The sequence below is a fragment of the Ranitomeya variabilis genome, chromosome 5, assembly GCF_051348905.1.
Source record: "Ranitomeya variabilis isolate aRanVar5 chromosome 5, aRanVar5.hap1, whole genome shotgun sequence".
Lineage (NCBI taxonomy): Eukaryota > Metazoa > Chordata > Amphibia > Anura > Dendrobatidae > Ranitomeya > Ranitomeya variabilis.
The window spans coordinates 561239854-561255984 of record NC_135236.1 but is presented as its reverse complement, the minus strand read 5'-3'; the positions used below and the strand labels follow the sequence as shown (position 1 = coordinate 561255984).

The window sequence follows — 16131 nt, the reverse complement described above, 5'->3', positions numbered from 1 at the left end:
TCCAACTCCTCATATGCGCTGTCACTACTGAGATCAGCACCACGTCCCCTGGAATATGGCAAGCGCAAAAACGCGCGTAGGGGAATCTGGTGACACGTTCAAAACTCAGGTAAATGTATATCTCTATCTTTACCTCTTCTCATTGCACATGCACTTTACACTAACAAGGGCTCTGCAGCCCACTTATGATTAAATCCATGGCTGCACAGCCAGCATTTACTTAGTGCTAACTATATATTGATAGCCTCTAGACATTAACATTTTATAACCCCTTAATTGCAGTTGCACTATACTCCATATGATTACCATTGGTGCTCAGGTGCTCAGGTTCTGCTTGATATATATATACCGTATATACTCGAGTATAAGCCGAGATTTTCAGCCCAAATTTTTGGGCTGAAAGTGCCCCCTCGGCTTATACTCGAGTCACGGTCTGTGGCAGGGTCGGCGGGTGAGGGGGAGAGGGCGCTGAGGCATACTTACCTAGTCCCGGCGATCCTGTCACTCCCCCTGCCCGTCCCACGGTCTCCGGGTGCAGCAGCCTCTTCCCCTGAGCGGTCACGTGGGACCGCTCATTAGAGAAATGAATAGGCTGCTCCACCTCCCATAGGGGCGGAGCCGCCTATTCATTTCTCTAATGAAGCGGTGCCGGTGACCGCTGACAGAGGAAGAGGCTGCGGCACCGAACACAGGCAGGGGGAAGGAGCGGGACGCCGGGAGCAGGTAAGTATGTCATATTCACCTGTCCTGGTTCCACACGCCGGGCGCTGTCTCCATCTTCCCGGCGTCTCTCTCTCCTCACTGACTGCAGGCAGAGGGCGCGATGACGCATATAGTGTGCGCGCCGCCCTCTGCCTGATCAGTCAGTGCAGGGAGACGCCGGGAAGATGGCGCCGAGAAGCTGCAAGCAAGACAGGTGAGTATGTGTTTTATTATTTTTATTGCAGCAGCAGCAGCACAGCTATGGGGCAATAATGGACGGTGCAGAGCACTATATGGCAGAGCTATGGGGCAATGGTGCAGAGCACTGTATGGCACAGCTATGGGGCAGTAATGGTGCAGAGCACTATATGGCACAGCTATGGGGCAGTAATGGTGCAGAGCACTATATGGCACAGCTATGGGGCAGTAATGGTGCAGAGCACTATATGGCACAGCTATGGGGCAGTAATGGTGCAGAGCACTATATGGCACAGCTATGGGGCAGTAATGGTGCAGAGCACTGTATGGCACAGCTATGGGGCAATAATGGTGCAGAGCACTATATGGCACAGCTATGGGGCAATAATGGTGCAGAGCACTGTATGGCACAGCTATGGGGCAATAATGGTGCAGAGCACTATATGGCACAGCTATGGGGCAATAATGGTGCAGAGCACTGTATGGCACAGCTATGGGGCAATAATGGTGCAGAGCACTGTATGGCACAGCTATGGGGCAATAATGGTGCAGAGCACTATATGGCACAGCTATGGGGCAATAATGGTGCAGAGCACTATATGGCACAGCTATGGGGCAGTAATGGTGCAGAGCACTATATGGCACAGCTATGGGGCAATAATGGTGCAGAGCACTATATGGCACAGCTATGGAGCAGTAATGGTGCAGAGCACTGTATGGCACAGCTATGGGGCAATAATGGTGCAGAGCACTATATGGCACAGCTATGGGGCAGTAATGGTGCAGAGCACTGTATGGCACAGCTATGGGGCAATAATGGTGCAGAGCACTATATGGCACAGCTATGGGGCAATAATGGTGCAGAGAACTATATGGCACAGCTATGGGGCCATAATGAACAGTATGGAGCATCTATTTTTATTTTTGAAATTCACCGGTAGCTGTTGCATTTTCCACCCTAGGCTTATACTCGAGTCAATAAGTTTTCCCAGTTTTTTGTGGCAAAATTAGGGGGGTCGGCTTATACTCGGGTCGGCTTATACTCGAGTATATACGGTACCTTATGTAATACTGATTAGATTTACTGCATGATTATACATGTGATTACTATTGTTCAGGATTATACATATTTTTATGTACCGTACTTTGTAAGTCAGGAGACATCATCACCATGTTAAAGCGCTTTTGACGTGTCCCATCCATTGGTTCAGCCTGTGTTTTATAGATTTTATGATTGTTGAAATAAAATTTTACATTTTTTTTAACAATAATCCTATAATATGGTCTTCTTGCACCAATTCTGTATATGACCTATTGAGATCAGCACTATGTGTGGTCACATACAGGTACTTGTATAACAGCCAGCTCCTGCAGCGGATGGCATGGGAACATGAGTCATAACATTTCGCCCTATTGTGGAAAATGACCTTCAATCTGATTGTCCAGTTACGTCCATTTACAGTAAGGGGTAAAGGACACATATATGTAAAGTCCAGGGAAGTAGGATATTTCCACATTCTGGTCATATCACCTTTTGGGACACAAATATGGAGCACATCTTCTAGGTGAGATATGTGATATAGCCCCAGAGCATGTGAGGCAGGAAATTGAGGCCGAGCTGTGGATTCCAGTCCTCGCATTTCTCACCATCACACTCACATTGTCAAATATTCTCTGACAAATGTCATGCACACACACTATTTTATCTGAAGACATTACTCACCACAACAAGATTGTAAGCAGCGTGATGAGTCGCATGTTGTGGGTTTTCAATAAATCCAAGAAGGTATGTCGTCTGTTGTGGCGCAGCCTGGTGTCATCCAGCTATGAAGAGATATGGATATCCTCAGCAGAGGACCTAACACAGGAATGTATCTGCTCCACAGACGCTATCACATACTTTACCTCAGCAGTCTTAAAGATGATGGCGGGTGCCGTTATTTTATTCTGTTTTGCCGCCTTCCTTATTATAGCCTCCGCTTCTTCTACCCTTCCCTGAGTGATCAGCCACTGTGGAGATTCTGGGATAATCCTGGAAGAGAACAATTCAGGAACAGTCTTACTTTCCTTGCACTCTCTACTTGTCTGCACAAGCGCTTTGATGTTATTTAACATCCAATTTATTGTGTATTTGCTATAGAGATTGCATTGTTGTCACATTTGTGTATACAGATGCGGGCCAGTACGTATTTCACATGTGTGTGCCGTTACCCTTATGTGAACGTCACTCCCGCTAGGTGGCATCTGCGCATGCGCTGGGAAACTCATTATGTATTTTGACTTGTAATCAGCACTTGCCTGAGACCCACTGACACGCTAACTTCATAAGTGCATGCTGTTATTGCGCAGACGCTGACTATTCAGTTTGATTCGTTGTCTGTGCATTGCAATACTGAATGAATACTTGCTTCATCTGCGCATGCGCCATGTTTTTTTTTATATTTTGTTCCTACTGTATGCGCCATTTATGTTTTACTGTTGCTACACTTGCACATGGCCAGTAATCACTTTACATGTGTGCACCATTTGCGCTAGGTGATATATGTGTATGCGCTGGGAAATCCACCTTACAATTATCCTTACCTTACACCTTATCCTTACTTACAATCGGCCGATTACGTATCTGGGGACCTTTCACAATAATTTCCAGTGTGCGCCTGTGCACTATTAACATTCAATTACCTTTATTACATTTTGCCTTAATTGACAAGCATCATGGAGTCACATGAGACGCAAACTCCTACCTCGGTGGTTGAAACTTATCAAGGAGATTTATGTATATATATATTCCAAAGACATACTGATAGGGAACTTAGATTGCTAGATTGTGAGCCCCATTGGGGACAGTGATGATAATGCCTATAAAGCGCAGCAGATTATGATGGCGCTATATGGGAAAAGCGTAATAATAAATATATATAATATGTCCATGTGAACCAATTGCAGTTACATTTTTGCCCCTGATGAAGCCACATCCCTAGTGGCGACATAAGTGGGGTCTCCCTTTTCTGTCCATGTACCATTACACAGGTTACCTTAATTTGACTACTTTTTAACCTTTTTCTATATTTGGGACAGCGTTTACAGTTGTGCTGGCAGTATATATTTTGTCCTATTCTAATCATCTCTGTCACATATGCACATGCTGCATTATTTGCTCATTTAGAGTGTTCATTCAGTTGGTATATATATTTGGTACACTCATTTTTTGGAGCAATGCTCATCTCAAATTCCTCATCTTAAGAAGGCACATTGGGTTCAGGTCCTATCAGCTGTTTGTTTTGGTTTATTCTCTATCACATTGGTTCCTATTATAAGACTTGGCATTGCTGATCTTGCTTTATGGCTTACTTTGATATGTTCCTAATAAAGTTAGAACAATTATTGACAGTTTTCTCATATTAACAGACAGTTCAGATCTAAAGCTCTATAGTGGCTTGGTCTGGACATTTACTATAGCCATTGTGCCTTTTAAATGACGTCAATGTGTCTTGTATGTTAATGTCTTGTATGTTAATGTATGTCTTGTATGTTAATAAATATTGATACCATGGAAGATCCCTCTTTTGCATACTTCTCTTCTTTTTTGGTAGCAGTTGCATTTTGGAACTCGGTAGGTTGATCCAAACAAATATTGAGTGATGCCCTCTTGACCTTTCTCTTTTGTAAATCCTATCATGTATGATACAGCCCACTGAGTGGTGTCTCACCCTATAATGTGTGATACACTGAGCAGTGCTAACAGAATCAGAGCTGCCGGCCGTCCTCGATGACACTGTTCACATATTAATAGCACATTGCTCTCAAAGACTAATACTTCACAGTTGTAGAAATAAAAAAGATGACATTTTCCCTTTATAGGGGTTGTCTGGTCTTAAGCCACAAGTCTGCAGTTCCTCTATGTGACTGCAGACTTGTGCATTCTCACATCGCACGCACTGTGCACTGGATGGATTATAAGGTGCTAAGGATTTTAGGATTAAAATCAAGTTGTATTTCAGATCACCCCTTTAAGGTCTTTAATATTAAAATCATAGGAGATAAAAATTAGAAATTATATAATTTATTATTGATTATTCACTGCTCATAAGGAATTACCAAATATGAACTCACCACCACAAAGGGACACAAAGCAATCCGGGAACAGTCAGGGCCATCAGTAATGTTCTCCAGTCCCGGAGGAAAAAGGCAAACAAAGGCAAAATCATGTAGCCAATAGCAAAAAATATGCAGATACCTAATGTTGAGAAGATGATACGAGCAGACTTGCCAAGTATTTCAGATCCTATTAAAAATGAAAAAAAAAAAAAAAAAAACAGAAACAATTTAATTCCAGAAAGGCTGTAGCTGAGGGGTGAGCACATTCCTGTTCCTGTCGAATATTCCTTAGTAATTAGTAACAGGGTGTTCTCCTGGGTCAGGGATACTCCATGCAATTAGGCACTGTATCACGACCAAACAAAGTTCTACAAGTATTTTTTTGTAAAGCTCAAATCTGAATTGCAGACAAAACAAAAGAAGCAAGTTAAAAGTGAAGGTCATTTTAATATTTTGTAAAATAATTAAAGGGGTTGTCCACTTTGTCTTTATTTCAACAAATGTTTTGGGCACATGATTTAGTGGCACTTAATACAGGTACTTGTTAGTGTGGTGTTCCTGACAAACTGCTCTCCAGTTACCAATATGGCTGATGTTGGCGGGGCCTGCACATTGTGAAGCTGCTTTTCCATTGATGGAGACTGACGGACAGGCCGGGTCACATGTTCCTCCAATGGTGGCCATTTTCTGGACAGGAGAGCTGGGCAATCTGTGATGAAGGTCACATTAACAAGTGCAGGTGGAGAACCTGTAATACTTACCGTTTTTTTCAGACTATAAGACGCACTTTTCCCAAAAAACATTTGGGAGGAAAATGGGGGGTTCGTCTTATAGTCCAAAAGCAGGCTTACCGGGAAATTGCGGCAGTGGTGTAGCAGCGGAACCGGCGGTGGCAGAGGTGTGGCGATGCTGAGGCTCGGTGTCGGCGGTGCGGAGTGCACCTTTGGTTTTCCTGCAGCCATCTTCCTGAAGTCGTGGGCTGCTGGAGGCGGCGCGTGTGCAGATTGAGATCTCGGTGGCCCTTAGCTTCAGGAAAATGGCCGCCGGAGGCCGCGCATGCGCAGATTGAGATCTCGGCGGCCCTCGGCTTCAGGTGGCTGCCAAGATCTCAATCTGCGCACACGCGGCCTCAGGAAGATGGCCGCTGAGAAATCGGTGATGCACTTGGCTCTCGCCGTGGACACCGAGCCACGGTATCACCACATTTCTGCCGCTGTTATCCTGAAGAAGGCACCCTGCTCCGCCTCACTGCCGACACTGGACCCGCAGCATTGCAACCCGGGACTGCAGCACTGCCCCACTTCTGCCGCCGCCAGCTTCCTGAGGAAGGGGCCATGCCTCCTGATATCCCGCTCTAACACCACCAGCCCTCAGGTAAGATACCTTAAATTCATACAATAAGACGGACCCCCATCTTATAAAAATCTTTTTTCTGCTATTTTCCACCCCACCGTATATATTAGTAAGTGCCACAAGATCATGTCCTGAATACATATGTGAAGATAAAAATAAAATAGACAATCCCATTAAGATGAAAATAAAATGTAAATATTAGGCCATCATTTGTGACAAATTTGTTCTAATATAACTAGTCTTCTGTACCTTATTTTACTGTCACTGGAGGGAGGACTGCAATTCAGTGCAAGGAGGCAGCTAAGTGCATAGTAACACAATATGGTCTGCGATTACTGTGCAACTGGTTTATTTGAGGCATTGTCTGTTTATCTGTATGTAATTAGAGTTTTGTTAAAGAGAAACAATATTTTATTAGTTTTAATAACTGCACTCATTGCCTCTTTGCTTATTGCATACCTTCCAAGCACCTAAGATCCAGTGGGACAGTCCCAAATTGGGACCTAAATCCAGGTATGGCTACAATCAGTATGAAAGCACCTATCCTCATAACATGTTCCCTTTAAAGCCTACTAAGCAGGCTCTGGCTGGGGCCAGTGATATGGAGGTGGGCGATATGAGGGCCGAGGTGTCAGGGAGCGTAGTCCTGAGCTGTCACGCCCTAGTTAATATGCTGGTTTGGCTGATATTAGGGATCCAAGCCCAGGACTACAGGTCCTTCTCAAAAAATTAGCATATAGTGTTAAATTTCATTATTTACCATAATGTAATGATTACAATTAAACTTTCATATATTATAGATTCATTATTCATCAACTGAAATTTGTCAGGTCTTTTATTGTTTTAATACTGATGATTTTGGCATACAACTCCTGATAACCCAAAAAACCTGTCTCAATAAATTAGCATATTTCACCCGTCCAATCAAATAAAAGTGTTTTTTAATAACAAACAAAAAAACCATCAAATAATAATGTTCAGTTATGCACTCAATACTTGGTCGGGAATCCTTTGGCAGAAATGACTGCTTCAATGCGGCGTGGCATGGAGGCAATCAGCCTGTGACACTGCTGAGATGTTATGGAGGCCCAGGATGCTTCAATAGCGGCCTTAAGCTCATCCAGAGTGTTGGGTCTTGCGTCTCTCAACTTTCTCTTCACAATATCCCACAGATTCTCTATGGGGTTCAGGTCAGGAGAGTTGGCAGGCCAATTGAGCACAGTAATACCATGGTCAGTAAACCATTTACCAGTGGTTTTGGCACTGTGAGCAGGTGCCAGGTCGTGCTGAAAAATGAAATCTTCATCTCCATAAAGCATTTCAGCCGATGGAAGCATGAAGTGCTCCAAAATCTCCTGATAGCTAGCTGCATTGACCCTGCCCTTGATGAAACACAGTGGACCAACACCAGCAGCTGACATGGCACCCCACACCATCACTGACTGTGGGTACTTGACACTGGACTTCAGGCATTTTGGCATTTCCTTCTCCCCAGTCTTCCTCCAGACTCTGGCACCTTGATTTCCGAATGACATGCAAAATTTGCTTTCATCAGAAAAAAGTACTTGGGACCACTTAGCAACAGTCCAGTGCTGCTTCTCTGTAGCCCAGGTCAGGCGCTTCTGCCGCTGTTTATGGTTCAAAAGTGGCTTTACCTGGGGAATGCGGCACCTGTAGCCCATTTCCTGCACACGCCTGTGCACGGTGGCTCTGGATGTTTCCACACCAGACTCAGTCCACTGCTTCCTCAGGTTCCCCAAGGTCTGGAATCGGTCCTTCTCCACAATCTTCCTCAGGGTCCGGTCACCTCTTCTCGTTGTACAGCGTTTTCTGCCACATTGTTTCCTTCCAACAGACTTACCATTGAGGTGCCTTGATACAGCACTCTGGGAACAGCCTATTTGTTGAGAAATTTCTTTCTGGGTCTTACCCTCTTGCTTGAGGGTGTCAATGATGGCCTTCTTGACATCTGTCAGGTCGCTAGTCTTACCCATGATGGGGGTTTTGAGTAATGAACCAGGCAGGGAGTTTTTAAAAGCCTCAGGTATCTTTTGCATGTGTTTAGAGTTAATTAGTTGATTCAGAAGATTAGGGTAATAGGTCATTTAGAGAACCTTTTCTTGATATGCTAATTTATTGAGACAGGTTTTTTGGGTTATCAGGAGTTGTATGCCAAAATCATCAGTATTAAAACAATAAAAGACCTGACAAATTTCAGTTGGTGGATAATGAATCTATAATATATGAAAGTTTAATTGTAATCATTACATTATGGTAAATAATGAAATTTAACACTATATGCTAATTTTTTGAGAAGGACCTGTAGAATCGCTGCAGGAGGACCTTGTTCCTAGCAAACAGGAAATTGATGGCTGTAGGTATGAGGGAAATAGGAGAGCAGGATGACAGGGTCATCCACCGCCAAGACCGCGAATGCCGAACAATTTGATGTCTACCGGGTGCTGGGTTGGGTATATTGTTAACTGCATAGACAGCTTTCAGGATGGAGCTGGGGAAAACGAGAAAATCTGAAGACAGATTTTTCAGAGGTTTTATAGACTAATGAGATGAGAGTGACTCTTCAGACCAGATGGATGAGCTCGTGGCTGGACCAGTGATGGGCACAGAGCTCCACTTCCACCTCAGATGCCACCAAGGTGGAGGTGGGCACTGGTTTGGGCTGGTAATATTAAAGATGAACTAGTTGGACCTTTTTCTGTTGAAGATGGACTCGGAATCAACTCTCAAAACTACCAGTTTTTAGAAGACCCTTTCTTCAAGCAGTGGTATAATATAAAGTCTGCATCTTTCAAGAAAACCAAGATTGCTTTTATGTAGGACATGCTCCATGCTTCACTGCCTGCCTAGACAATAAACCGCCCCCTGAGGAAGCAATATCTGCGAAACGCGCGTCGGGGCTCCTCTTTTCCGCATACGGCTACAGGGTGGGACTCTACGTGTGCATACACTTCTTCTTCTGTGAGTTTAACATAGCTCTATTGATTCGCGACTTTCCCTGATATATCTGCACACATGTGCTGTGACCAGTATTGAAACATAGGGCTTTCTTGCCATACTATACTTTGCATGAGGCACTTTACTTACTTTTTGTGACTTATATGCACACCTACTGTCTCACTGTACCTGCTTCTTATTTGTGAATTATTACTTTATTGTTGTCAGATATTTCACCGGCTGTGTGTTACCATCTAATACTTTATAATATTACTATATTATCCATTGCCTATTGTGTTATGGTACACCTCCCCTCCTCCTACTCTATCTTAGAGCAGGATATATACGTATGCGGCACTAGTGTTGCCTTTCTATTATCTTTAAATATTTTTCTCTTATCATAAACTTTAATTGTGTAGTCTTGTACTGTTTTAATGGTTCTTAATAAATTGTAATTTTTAGCTTTGGTGTCCATCTTTCTTTTGGTTTATTACTAGACAATAAACGTCTTAATGATGACGGAATAATGACGTGGCCTCTTCTTCATCTGACCTAAACCCTATTGAGAACTTGTAGGCCCTTCTTAAACTGGAGATTTATGGTGAGGTAAAACAGTAAGGATAAGGGTCCCTTTCCACTTGCGAGGAAAACGGATGCGTGCAATCCGATAAAAAATCGGATTGCACTCGGACCAATGTTATTTAATAGGTGTCTTTTCTTTTGCGATTTTTTTCTCAGCCGAAATCGGACTGAGAAAAATCTGGATCGGCTGAGAAAAAAATCGCAGCATGCTGCGTATTGCTGCGATTCTCGGATGAGACTCGCCAATGCAAGTCAATGGGTGCGAGAAAAAAATCGCACAGCACTCGCACCATGCGAGTTCTGTCCGATTTTTACGCACCAGTGTCCTTTGAAAAGCCGGCAATTCAGTGCGGTGTACAGTAAAATCACACTGACAGGTTAGAATAGACTAGATATATACACATAGAATGTGTATATATACATATATATATGTCAGTGAGACACCTATATATGTATATTTATATTTAATGCAGCGCTAGATAGCTTAAAAGCCTCTAATTCAATTGCCGGCTTTTTCCTTCTCCTTCACAAACCCGACATGATATGAGACATGATTACACACAGTAAACCATCTCATATCCCTTTTTTTATTACATATTCCTCTTCACTAATGTAACAAGTGTCTGTGTGCACAATCTGGGGGCTCAAGCTATTAAAGGGTTAAATGGCGGAAAAAATTGGCGTGGGCTCCCGCGCAATTTTCTCCGCCAGAGTGGTAAAGCCAGTGACTGAGGGCAGATATTAATAGCCAGGAGAGGGTCCATGGTTATTGGCCCCCCCGTGGCTACAAACATCTGCCCCCAGCCACCCCAGAAAAGGCACATCTGGAAGATGCGCCAATTCTGGCACTTGGCCACTCTCTTCCCACTCCCGTGTAGCGGTGGGATATGGGGTAATGAAGGGTTAATGCCACCTTGCTATTGTAAGGTGACATTAAGCCAGATTAATAATGGAGAGGCGTCAATTATGACACCTATCTATTATTAATCCAATTGTTTGAAAGGGTTAAAAAACACACACACACATGATTTAAAAGTATTTTAATGAAATAAACACACAGGTTGTTTTAATATTTTATTGCTCTCTCAATCCATGTGATGACCCTTCGCTTGGAAAAAAAATAAACCATCACCGTGACTGAAGGTAACTACAGGTCATTGACCTACATTTCCTTCATTCCCCGGGGCTTACAAGCACGAGCACAGCTGCTTTAGCAGGGCTCCTGCTTGTAAAATATTTTAACCCCTTCAGATGGATTACCTCGTGGGACGTGACAGGCCAATCTGAAGGTATGTATATTGTTGGTTTATTATTTTTCCAAGCGAGGGTCATCACATGGATTGAGAGAGCAATAAAATATTAAAACAACCTGTGTGTTTATTTCATTAAAATACTTTTTAATGTGTGTGTGTTTCTTTAACCCTTTCATACAATTGGATTAATAATGGATAGGTGTCATAACTGATTTGCCAGCTTTTCAAAGGACACCGGTGCGTACAAATCGGACAGTAATACGGATGTCATACGGATGATGCAATTACAAAAAACGGATGATGCGATTAAAAATCGCATTGCACTCGCATTGCACTCGCATGACACTCGCATGACAATCGCATACGTTACATCCGTTTTTTCGGTCCAGATTACGGACCGTTTTTTCTCTCGCAAGTGGAAAGGGACCCTAAGGGTCACACTAGCATATTTTCTCTCATCCAAAAGAAATGGGCCGATTATGTTAACCACACTTTGATCAGAGTGTGAGCATAGTGTGATCCAATTCTGTCAGTCCATGAAAATCGGACTGCACTCAGATGTCATCCAACTCGGTATCATTTTTTCCTTAGACAGACTCGGTCCAAGGAATAAAATCTGACACGTTAATAGCCACATTGAATAACAGTGGTTCGAGTGCGGTCCGATGTTTTGTTGTATCACGCTCGGATCAAAAATACAGTCATGTGAACGAACATGACATGTTACAGTATTCCAAAATGCAGAAATAAATTTAAGGGGGCACCACGGTCAGTGGGATCACATCAAGACCTATAAATAGACCAACGTTTGAAAGCGAAAGAAACAGACCAGGTCTTATAAACAGGGATCACCACACATGAAGATATGGCACAAATTCAGACACATCTTTATTTGGAAAGACATATATGTAGCAAAACACAAACATTTAAAAAGCATTATTATGCCCTATAAAAAAGCCCATAATAAGGCTATAACCCGCACAGGACTCACAAATATGATAGGGAAAGGTAACTAATACCACCGTGACTACATAGACAGCTTTGCCACACTATAATAAGTAAGACCATACTATACTATACTAATAGTTTCCCAGATAGTTTCTAGATTTTAAAGGGTTCCGGAACCATGGTATTAAATAATAAATCCCTGCAAGCATTTCAATATGTAAATAGCACCGTACAACCCATCCCTCATACCATAAGAAAAAACAGTAAGGCTGTAAAACAATGTATCATATAAGACCCACAGTGCCCCAACAAAGTCTGAGCACTGAGAAATATATACCCAGGTCACATGGAAGTCTTACAGCATAGGTATACCATAAGCACAATAGCCAATGGTGCCAAAACAAGACATGCCACTGAACGGAGTCCTAGTGCAGGCCGCTGGTGGCGATACCATCCGCACTGTGGGTCTTATATGATACATTGTTTTACAGCCTTAGGCCGGCCTCACACTTGGCGTAAGACAATACGCCACGTATTATACGTCCGTACTACGGCCGTAATACAGAGAAATGTTCCCAAAATATTGATCCGTAGTCAGGGTGTTTCAGCGTATTTTGCGCATGGCATCCTCCGTATGTAATCCGTATGGCATCCGTACTGCGAGATTTTCGCGCAGGCTTGCAAAACCGACATCTAATGGATTTATGTGCTCAAATGTTCGGGAAAACATATATACAGTATATATATATATATATATATATATATATATATATATATATATATATATACACTCACCGGCCACTTTATTAGGTACACCTGTCCAACTTCTTGTTAACACTTAATTTCTAATCAGCCAATCACATGGCGGCAACTCAGTGCATTTAGGCATGTAGACATGGTCAAGACAATCTCCTGCAGTTCAAACCGAGCATCAGTATGGGGAAGAAAGGTGATTTGAGTGCCTTTGAACGTGGCATGGTTGTTGGTGCCAGAAGGGCTGGTCTGAGTATTTCAGAAACTGCTGATCTACTGGGATTTTCACGCACAACCATCTCTAGGGTTTACAGAGAATGGTCCGAAAAAGAAAAAAAATCCAGTGAGCGGCAGTTCTGTGGGCGGAAATGCCTTGTTGATGCCAGAGGTCAGAGGAGAATGGGCAGACTGGTTCGAGCTGATAGAAAGGCAACAGTGACTCAAATCGCCACCCGTTACAACCAAGGTAGGCCTAAGAGCATCTCTGAACGCACAGTGCGTCGAACTTTGAGGCAGATGGGCTACAGCAGCAGAAGACCACACCGGGTACCACTCCTTTCAGCTAAGAACAGGAAACTGAGGCTACAATTTGTACAAGCTCATCGAAATTGGACAGTAGAAGATTGGAAAAACGTTGCTTGGTCTGATGAGTCTCGATTTCTGCTGCGACATTCGGATGGTAGGGTCAGAATTTGGCGTAAACAACATGAAAGCATGGATCCATCCTGCCTTGTATGGAGCATCTTTGGGATGTGCAGCCGACAAATCTGCGGCAACTGTGTGATGCCATCATGTCAATATGGACCAAAATCTCTGAGGAATGCTTCCAGCACCTTGTTGAATCTATGCCACGAAGAATTGAGGCAGTTCTGAAGGCAAAAGGGGGTCCAACCCGTTACTAGCATGGTGTACCTAATAAAGTGGCCGGTGAGTGTATATATATATATATATATATATATATATATATATATATATATATGTCATTGAGACACATATATATATCTTCTGTATTTATATTTCATTCAGCGCGATATCTGTGAAAAGTCGGTAATTCAATTGCCGGCTTTTCATTTCTCCTGCACAAACCCGACAGGATATGAGACATGGTTTACATACAGTAAACCATCTCATATCCCCCTTTTTTTTGCATATTCCACACTACTAATGTTAGTAGTGTGTATGTGCAAAATTTCAGCGCTGCAGCTGCTGAAATAAAGGGTTAAATGGCGGAAAAAATTGGCGTGGGTTCCCGCGCAATTTTCTCCGCCAGAATGGTAAAGCCAGTGACTGAGGGCAGATATTAATAGCCAGGAGAGGGTCCATGGTTATTGGCCCCCCCGTGGCTAAAAACATCTGCCCCCAGCCACCCCAGAAAAGGCACATCTGGAAGATGCGCCTATTCTGGCACTTGGCCACTCTCTTCCCACTCCCTGTAGCGGTGGGATATGGGGTAATGAAGGGTTAATGCCACCTTGCTATTGGAAGGTGACATTAAGCCAGATTAATAATGGAGAGGCGTCAATTATGTCACCTATCCATTATTAATCCAATTGTTGGAAAGGGTTAAAAAACACACACACACATGATTAAAAAGTATTTTAATGCAATAAACACAGCGGTTGTTGTAATAATTTATTGTTCTCTCAATCCATCAGGAACACCCTCGCTTGGAAAAATAATAAACGCACAAGATACATACCTTCTGGTGAACCGTCTCGTCCCACGAAGTAATCCATCTGAAGGGGTTAACTAATATTACAGGCACGAGCCCTGCTAAATGCAGCGGTGCTCGTGCTTGTAATTCCCCGGCGAATGAAGGAAATGTAGGTCATTGACCTACATTTCCTTCAGTCGCGGTGATGCGCCCCCTGGTGGATGTCCTCATATGACCTGGAGCGTGGGAAAAAGTTCCCAGGCTGCAGTTCATGAGAACATCCACCAGAGGGCGCCTCACCGCGACTGAAGGAAATGTAGGTCAATGACCTACATTTCATTCATTCGCCGGGGATTACAGGCACGGAGCACAGCTGCATTTAGCAGGGCTCGTGCCTGTAATATTAGTTAACCCCTTCAGATGGATTACTTCGTGGGACGTGATCTGACATCAGAAGGTATGTATCTTGTGCGTTTATTATTTTTCCAAGCGAGGGTGTTCCTGATGGATTAAGAGAACAATAAATTATTACAACAACCGCTGTGTTTATTGCATTAAAATACTTTTTAATCATGTGTGTGTGTGTTTTTTAACCCTTTCCAACAATTGGATTAATAATGGATAGGTGACATAATTGACGCCTCTCCATTATTAATCTGGCTTAATGTCACCTTCCAATAGCAAGGTGGCATTAACCCTTCATTACCCCATATCCCACCGCTACAGGGAGTGGGAAGAGAGTGGCCAAGTGCCAGAATAGGCGCATCTTCCAGATGTGCCTTTTCTGGGGTGGCTGGGGGCAGATGTTTTTAGCCACGGGGGGGCCAATAACCATGGACCCTCTCCTGGCTATTAATATCTGCCCTCAGTCACTGGCTTTACCAGTCTGGCGGAGAAAATTGCGCGGGAGCCCACGCCAATTTTTTCCGCCATTTAACCCTTTATTTTAGCAGCTACAGCGCTGAAATTTTGCACATACACACTACTAACATTAGTAGTGTGGAATATGCAAAAAAAAAGGGGATATGAGATGGTTTACTGTATGTAAACCATGTCTCATATCCTGTCGGGTTTGGGAAGGAGAAATGAAAAGCCGGCAATTGAATTACCGACTTTTCACTAACAGCGCTGCGTATTTCTCGCAAGTCACACTGCAGGTCCGTGTGGAATCCGTATTTTTCTCGCCCCCATAGACTTTCATTAGCGATTTTTTTGCGCAATACGCTGACAAACGCAGCATGCTGCGATTTTGTACGGCCGTAGAAAGCCGTATAATACTGAACCGTAATATACGGCTAATAGGAGCAGCCCCATTGAGAAGCATTGTGCCGTATGTATTGCGAGTTTTACGGACGTAGTTTCTGCGCTCTTACGTCCGTAAAACTCGCCAGTGTGACGCCGGCCTTACTGTCAGTTTTTTGTAGCTACTACTGGCTGTGCCTTTGCATATTTTTTCTTATGGTATGAGGGATGGGTTGTACGGTGCTGTTTACATATTGAAATGCTTGAAGGGATTTATTATTTAATACCATGGTTCCGGAACCCTTTAAAATCTAGAAACTATCTGGGAAACTATTAGTATAGTATGGTCTTACTTATTATAGTGTGGCAAAGCTGTCTATGTAGGCACGGTGG

General features: G+C 43.3%; 1 protein-coding gene across 1 annotated transcript in view; it reads right to left on the bottom strand.

The window, feature by feature from the left end:
* The window catches only part of LOC143776509 (solute carrier family 22 member 4-like), a 143724-nt gene that overhangs the window by 49451 nt on the left and 78142 nt on the right, over positions 1 to 16131 (bottom strand). Inside the window, exons 4-6 of the mRNA XM_077265961.1 lie at positions 5014 to 5185; positions 2806 to 2932; positions 2624 to 2724 (exon numbers count right to left, since the gene is read on the bottom strand). Of these exons, the coding sequence (XP_077122076.1) occupies positions 2624 to 2724; positions 2806 to 2932; positions 5014 to 5185 (400 nt within the window). The remainder of the gene's footprint in view (positions 1 to 2623; positions 2725 to 2805; positions 2933 to 5013; positions 5186 to 16131) is intronic.